This window comes from Pinus tabuliformis, chromosome 7 (assembly GCF_031772625.1).
Source record: "Pinus tabuliformis cultivar Carrire ecotype Pingquan chromosome 7, CPIR1, whole genome shotgun sequence".
Taxonomy (NCBI): domain Eukaryota; kingdom Viridiplantae; phylum Streptophyta; class Pinopsida; order Pinales; family Pinaceae; genus Pinus; species Pinus tabuliformis.
Window position 1 is genome coordinate 481031694 of NC_142293.1, and position 8018 is coordinate 481039711.

At 31.4% G+C, this 8018-nt stretch overlaps 1 protein-coding gene across 1 annotated transcript; it reads left to right on the forward strand.

Annotated features, from left to right (window-relative positions):
- Positions 1–1046: 1046 nt before the first annotated feature.
- LOC149248090 (caffeic acid 3-O-methyltransferase-like) lies at positions 1047–2446 on the forward strand. Its single transcript, XM_089456000.1, has 3 exons — positions 1047–1849; positions 1953–2017; positions 2120–2446. The coding sequence occupies exons 1-3, from the start codon at positions 1066–1068 to the stop codon at positions 2411–2413; spliced, it is 1143 nt and encodes a 380-aa protein (XP_089312126.1). The 5' UTR covers positions 1047–1065; the 3' UTR covers positions 2414–2446.
- The last annotated feature ends 5572 nt before the right edge of the window (positions 2447–8018 follow it).

Genomic DNA, 8018 nt, shown 5'->3' on the forward strand with positions numbered 1-8018 from the left:
AAAACAGCAAGGATAGGCCAGCGTGCGTCCAAAACAACACCATTTGTAGCAGCAAGAAACCCATCCGGTTCCAGCCAAAGAAGCAGAGACGAAACCGGGGGCAAAGGCAGCTAGGGTTCAGCCTCCTCGCCCCTGCGCAATGAGAAAACCCTAGACCAATAAAGAATTTTTTTTTTGCTCCCGCTCTGCTCGTCTTCGTCTTGCCATTCACCTCACCTATTTTAATTTTCATTTTAACCATCGATTTATTAAGTGATGAGAGAGATTAAATATATTGAGGTGCAAATCTTTTTTCAAATTTTGCATTTTAAAAGAGATCTGTATATCAAGAGATTTGATCCCTCTTGGCCTTTGGTATATCCCTGATTAAAATGGATCTATATAATTTAAAATAATGTAACTTTACAACATATATATTTAAAAAATAAAATAATGAAAAACTTTACTAAATAAAATTTAAGAATGATTCTGCAAATTTTTAAATTTGAGATAGTGACCATTAACCTCTTCTATTATAAACCTATTAAATTTATGATGGGTAACTTAAATGTTTAGATGTTGAATCTGCAGTTTCAAGATTTTTTACTCATTGCCAAAATTTTTATTCAAGGTAAAAAAACATTTGAGAAATGGAAAAAAATATTCACATAATATCAAATTACAGGTCTGATTATATTACAGGTCTGATTATAATGGGTTAAACATTAATTTATCAAAATTTACCAATTTTATTTTTTGGGTTTTGAATAATGACCTCACAATACTTATTTGGCAATGGCACCGAAACTCTAGGGGCTCCTGTAGTGTTCCCAATGATCCATATCTGATTTGGTCCAGAATCGTGAATTTCTTCCCTAATTATCGGTCTAATTTGGTCAAGATGGGTAAGGAAAAATAACCAAAATGAAGACCTCAGTGTTGATTGGTGGGAAGGCATAGATCTAGACAGCATTGACTGGTCACTCCTGCTGAGGGAGGCTTAAAATCTTTTTACTATATAAATGGATCAGCGGCTCCTACAATTATGAACTTCAGGTCATTGAAGCCCCATTACATACTGCTCACATGGCAGCCTCTATGGACTCGACGGATCATGTTTTGGCTAATGGCGGGCAACAGATCAACTCATCAGTTGAATCTGCAGCAATCCATGAAGTCCAGCTTTACGAGATGATACTCTGTGCTGCCAAGCCCATGGCTTTAAAAGCAGCCGTGTCGCTCAACATTCCTGACATTATCGCCAAAAGAGGCCCTCTTTCCGTGGGCCAGATTGCTTCTCACATTGCTGCTGCTAATTCCACATCTACTGGTAATTCGCATGTGGATTTGGGATACCTCTACAGAATTCTGAGGTTTCTTGCATCTTATGGCGTTTTTACTGAACAAAGAGAAGCCGATCAGGAAGGTGACGCAGACCCCAAGAAAATAAAGTACGGCTCGACCGCCATTTCGAAGCTGCTGGTGCAGGATGGAAACCAGCAATCCTGTGCGCCTTTTCTGCTTCTCGCAGCCGACAAGGTCTACCTGGAGGCTTATCAATATTTGGGCGATTCTGTCTTGGAAGGTTGCTACCCCTTCAACAAAGCTTATGGTATGAGTCCCTGGGAATATATTGGCAAAAATCCTCAAACCAACCAGACTTTTAACAAGGCCATGGCCACTAACAGTAGCGCTGTCATGGCTTCCGTGGCGAAGATGTATGATGATGGGTTTCAGAGCATGAAAACGCTGGTGGACGTTGGAGGAGGCATGGGCTCTGCCTTGTCCATCATTGTGAAGGAACATCCACATATTCATGGCATTAATCTCGATCTCCCTCATGTCATTGCCACTGCGCCTCCCACAAATGGTAAGATTTGTAATGTTGGTCACCATTAATATAATAAATTTGTTGATATAACACGATAGCAAGATGATTTATAGGAAGTTGTAAGTGGGATTGAGTGTTGCAGGGGTGGAGCATATGGAGGGAAATATGTTCGAGCACATACCTTCTGCCGATGCAGTCATGATGAAGGTGATGAATTCTTCTCTGGTTTTGCATTTCCATAGCAAATTAACTTGTTATTACTATTATTTCTGAGGGCTAAAAGAAGCTCTTTAATTATTGTTATTGCAGTGGATTTTGCATGATTGGGAGGATGAGGAGTGTGTGAAATTGCTGAGAAGAAGCTACGAGGCAACGCCAGCGAAGGGAAAGGTGTTAATTGTGGAAGCAGTTGTTGAAGAAGATCAAAGTATGTCGAGGCGACTGGGATTGTTATTTGATATAACAATGATGATTTATACAACGGGAGGGAAGGAAAGAAGCGAGGAAGAATATAAAGGGCTGTTCCAGAGATCAGGCTTCGCTAGCTACAGGATCGTCAAGTTGCCTTTCCTTCAAGTGCTCATGGTGCTCTCCAAATCCTAAAAATAGGTCCTCTCTTTAAATGTAGTCCCACCGATTTGTCGTATAAAATATATGTATATTTTTTTTCAATCCTCTACTGTCACGTAGAAAATATTTAATCAGTGTCTATCGTGTACATCCATCCAGTGAAAAACAGAAGTCCTCTCTTCTATCATGATGGTGGTTTGAGTTTAACAGCATATAATTATTACTTTTAGAATATATATGGTAGCTAGGTTGTAAAATGTTAGGTTAGGTTGGAAAATGTTATGTAATGTAATGTTATTTTGAAGATAAGTTTGTTATTTATTTGATGAGTTTATTTTTGAGGATGGTGGTTTAGAAGTCTATGGTATTTATGGTTGTCCATAATACTATCTTAGATTCATGTTAATTTTAGAATTTTTTTTGAATGCTTGGTAAATCTGCATTTAAAATAAATTTAGTCTAATATTTATTTCCAAATATAATTATCTTAACTCTTATTTTATAACAAAGATCCATCTTAACTCCGGATATCTATCAAGCGCCGAGAGGGATCAAATCTCTTGAGGAGCAAATCAAATCTCTTGAGGAGCAAACCTATTTTTTGAGTGCAAAATTTGAGGAAAATCTCTTAAGGAGCAAACTTATTTTTTGAGTGCAAAACTTGAGGAAATGTTTGCACCCTCAGAGATTTGATCCCTATTGAAGCTTGATAGATCTGCGGTTAAGATAGATCTAGGTTGGTTTCAGTCGTGTTTGGCCAAAGAAAATCTAATGAACATATGATTAATTTATCAATAATATGTAAATTCATTTAATATTAATATAATCATTTTAAATATGCTAAATATGTCTCAGATTAAGTCATTTTAATTTTAAATTTTCTTAGTTACTTCAGTTTGTTGAGATGATAAATATTGTTAATAATTTTAATAATGAAAAATGAGGAAATACAAATTTTGAATGTAAGGTGACAATGTAATAGTGTTGAATGATAGAAAATGTGAATTATAAGAATATAGTCAATTACAAATAGACTTCATTCTGATTAATCTCAAATTATTTTCTTTTACTATTCTTATTGTCACTCTTGTTACATTTGTCATATTTTCATATTGATTATATTCTCTTGTTACATTTGTCATCTTTTCATATTGATTATATGAAAAGGAAAGGTTAAATCGTAAACCATTTAAATTTTTAGCTTGAGCTATTGTAGTAAACATCATACATTGTCTCCCTTTCTCTCCAATATTAAGAGGTTGAATTACTATAGCACAAAAATCAATGTACCATCATACATCCAATTACATCAAGTCAAAAATTAACATCTGCACTCAAATCAATGCATCTAATGCAAGAAATAAAATAAAATTAGAAAACAACTTTTACACTAAAATCAATGCATCTAATCAAATAAGATTAGAAAACAACATTTACACAAATAAATAAATTAAAAGAGATATATGAATGAGATAATGCTTAAATCAAGTCTTACATATAGTTGTGGGCACTGATCCAATTTTGAAGGATTACTTTTATTTTTAAGTTTCAAAGAAATTGAAAAATAATAAATTAAATATAAATTTGAAAATAAATAAAATATTATATTTTTATTTATTTAAAATTTAATAAATTGTTAAATTTTTAATTTTTTTTGGTGATAAAAAGTAATAATAAAGAAATTTTCATTCCAAGGGTTTGTTTAATTGGTGGAATCACCTCCCTAATGGGAGGTCACTGGGTCAAAAGCCAATGGGATGTGATCTCTTTGAGTAGATTTCCCTAAATATCTTTTTAGGTGGATTTGCCTAGATACTTCCTCAAAAAAAATTATAAAAGCATTTTGTATATTCTATTTTTTTATAGATTGTATATACATTAATAATAATAAAAATTATATTAATAATAATTACACCACTTATTCATTGAGTGACACTATAGAACTTTAAACACAATCACACTTTTTTATTTTTATTTTTTATTTGTTTTAGTGAATACTAATATAAGAGTGTGTAATCTATATTTACCTATGATGCATAAGCACTACATCTTATGTTCACATTTTGAGCATATACTTAATAATGAGATTTATGTTCATTTTAAATCTTATTAGGAAAGAATAAATTTTATCAAAATATTATAAATGCTACTAAAAATAATTTTACTTGCATTATGGACTTAAAAGTGTATATTGTTTATTATTTAACTTAATATGTTCAAGATCTATATAAACACAAAACTAATTGAAATTACTCATCAAGACCACTAAATATGCTACTTTTATGGAGAGCATTAGTTGTTCAACTTATCTCTCAAATCATGCAAAATGCATAAAATAGTGTGTTATTAGAGCATAATCCCTAATCCCTAATGCATACATTTGAAAATAATAAAGATTATGATATATTCTATCTAGTTTTCTTTAAAATCCCACCGTATGTAAAAAATGGTATTCCAAACATTAATGCTAGAAAGGATGTGTCTCCTTGATCTTAGACTTAGGATGAGGTAATGGGAAAGAAAGGATGTGTCTCCTTGACCTTGGACTTAGGATGATGTAATGGGAAAGAGAGCTCTTAGGCATTTTCAAAATATTTGGAAAGTAATATAGATGTTGGTAGACACATGAAGAAGATACCAAAGAAAATGAAATTATTGTAAGTGTGATGCCAATTCTTATACTGACAAAAATAAACAAAGCTCGTAAGACATAAATTCAAGTGATGTTCAAAGATTTACATTAAATATTTCACTATGTATAGTTAAATAAAATCGTTAATTCCCAATCTTTCAATATTTCAATAAATAGAATATTTGAATGTCCATATTAAATAACATAAATTTATATAAATTAAAAATAAAATAATTTAAATTTAAATTTTCTTATATTTTTATTTTCCATTATGTGAGAGATAATTAATTTATCTTATTCTTAATACAAAATTGATATATAACATTTTTTATCTGATAATTTTATATTAATTAAAAGTAAAGTAATTTAAATTAAAATTTTTCTTATATTTTACCTTCCATTATAAACAAATATGTAATTTATTTTATTCTTAATACAAAGTTGATATATAACATTTAAAAAATATCATAGCATTTTTTTGATGTAAATTATAAAATTAGGAAAAAATTATTATATTTATTAAAATTATATTCATTAAATTAAAATTTGTTTAAATTTGTTCACTTGGGGTAGCTCAATTGATAATGATTGTGGAAATGAAGTCTCATCGAATTAGAAATCCTAGATTCAAATTCATTTTATAATTCAAATTAATATTTGGTTATTCAATTAATTTTTGTTTATTTTGAAATAATAAATCTACAATTTAGCTGAAATTAAAAATGCTTTAAAAAGTTTGATGTGAATTATAAAACAAATATTTCATTAATACGGAATTTTAGAAAATGCTTGTTGTGGTTTTAATTTAAATTATCCAAATTTATTGTAGTTTTTCCATCTACTCACTCCTAGTTTTATATATGTTGGTAAATGGATTATTTGAGCTATTTATCAATTGGTTACCAACTAATAAATTATATATGAACAATTGTCTTTTTCATTCCTCAAATTCTTTTAATATAATCCAAGTTTGTATTTCATGTATAATTTAAAAATAAATAAATTAATATATATTCATTTTAATTTTAAATGATTAAACTATTTGAGGTGTAATTTTTTAAAAGTAAAATACTTGAAAAAAGGTTTATGCTTCAAGACAATTAATTTCTCTAGGTCTTTAATAGACATGAGGACCATTAACCTCTCTCGGTCCTTAATAGACATGAGGTTATTTGCTGTATTAATCAATTGGTTACTAACAAATAATTTATATATATATATATATATATATATATATATATATATATATATATATATATAAACATTGATCCATGTTAATCTCATATCTATCTCTATCAAGATTAAAGGGGCATCAAATCTCTTGAGGTGAAAACTTATTTTAAAGTGAAAAACTTTAAGAAAGGTTTACACCTCACGATATTTAATCTCTCTTGACCCTTAATAGATCAAGATAGAGCTAAGCTAGGTCTTTTTCTCTCTCTCTCTCTCACACATGGGATTAAAAATAGTCTTCAGAACCAAGTATTTATTGGATTTTGGGACAAAATTGACTAAAAAATCTTCTTGGAATAGGGTGAAAACTTATAATAGTTAAACTAGGTGAAATACATTAACTATACAAATATTTTTATTTTCAATTTTAAGAATTCATTAAAATAATAATTATTAATGCATTATAGCATATTCAATTGTAAGAAGCACAATATTTTTTTTTAACAGATTCAGGGATGTTATATTCATTCCAAAATAGAAGAAAGTAGGCTTCCCCAGTACATAAAGGCTAAAGCGATCAAGGGAGACAGAGAGATAAAAATCATTGATCCTTCCTTTCCAACTGTTACATTAACTTCAAAAGTTCCTAATTTACCTACTGTGTTTAACTTGAAAGATCTAACAAATTGCTGTAGAATCAGAATGCATTTACATAGCATAGCTAAATATGATTGAAAATATAAATCCAAGAGAAAGGAGTAATTTTTGTTGATTTGAAAGGAGAGTCATAGTGAGCGATGAGCTGGTATTCCTGTTCATCTTTATTGACTGCATTTTCCTTTGTCTTCTAGATTTTACTGTCGTAGTCCAAAGTATTTGAGCATTCTCTTGGGTTTTTGGCAACCATCTCTTGCAACACACATATTGCATTTTCCAAATGAGCACATCTGTTGTTGAGTTGCACGAATTGTTTTCTATACTCATTGCGCTGATGATAGAGGTATGCAATATCTGTCTTGATTTTATCCTGATACGAAATATGCATGGATCGAATCTGGTCCAGAGCAACCTTGAGGGACTTACAGTGAGTACAAGTTTGACCCTTAGGAAAAAGAGCAGTAGCATCCATGACAAATAAAGTAGGGGAACTGAGGGAGCTGAGGAGAACAAAGAGGGAAGGAACTGGCACTGCAGGGGAAGAAGAGAGGAATTGCTCGAGTGAAGAGAGAGGGAAGCATGTGGAAATGAAGGTGGAGACATGAATAAATAGGAAGGGAGAGTCAAATGGGAAGCCCAATGGTCTAAGGAGGCATTATTACCAATTTGTTGAGAAGCTCAAATGGAAGATGAAATGGATCGAGGAGGGATGCATATCTGCTTTGTGATAAGAGTTGTGGAAGGTGAGGAGATCAAAGAGATAAGGTTGCTGACCATGGAGTGTGGGTATTGGAGCTGAGAGAAGTCTTTTCTTAACAAGAAATAATCAAGCGAGAGAGGGGAGGGATGGGAGGAGTTAGGGGATGACTTTGGAGAGTATTTCATTATTGATTTACTTCTCCCTGAGTTCAAACGCAAGCATTATTTGCGTGCTTGTCAGCCACCTTATTGTTCTCTCTTAGAACATGAAAGAAGGAAACATTTCCCAAAATTTTTAGCTGATGATGGATTATGGTAGTAATTTGATCGAGATCAACATTTTCAGCTTTGTATTCTGTTGTGGCCACCAACAACCCCCCCTCTTTGTTTGGTATTAGCAATAACACCAAGCAAATGGGGACCCTTAATAAAAAATCCAAAAAAAAACATTTTATGAAAATTTTTGTATTTAACTCC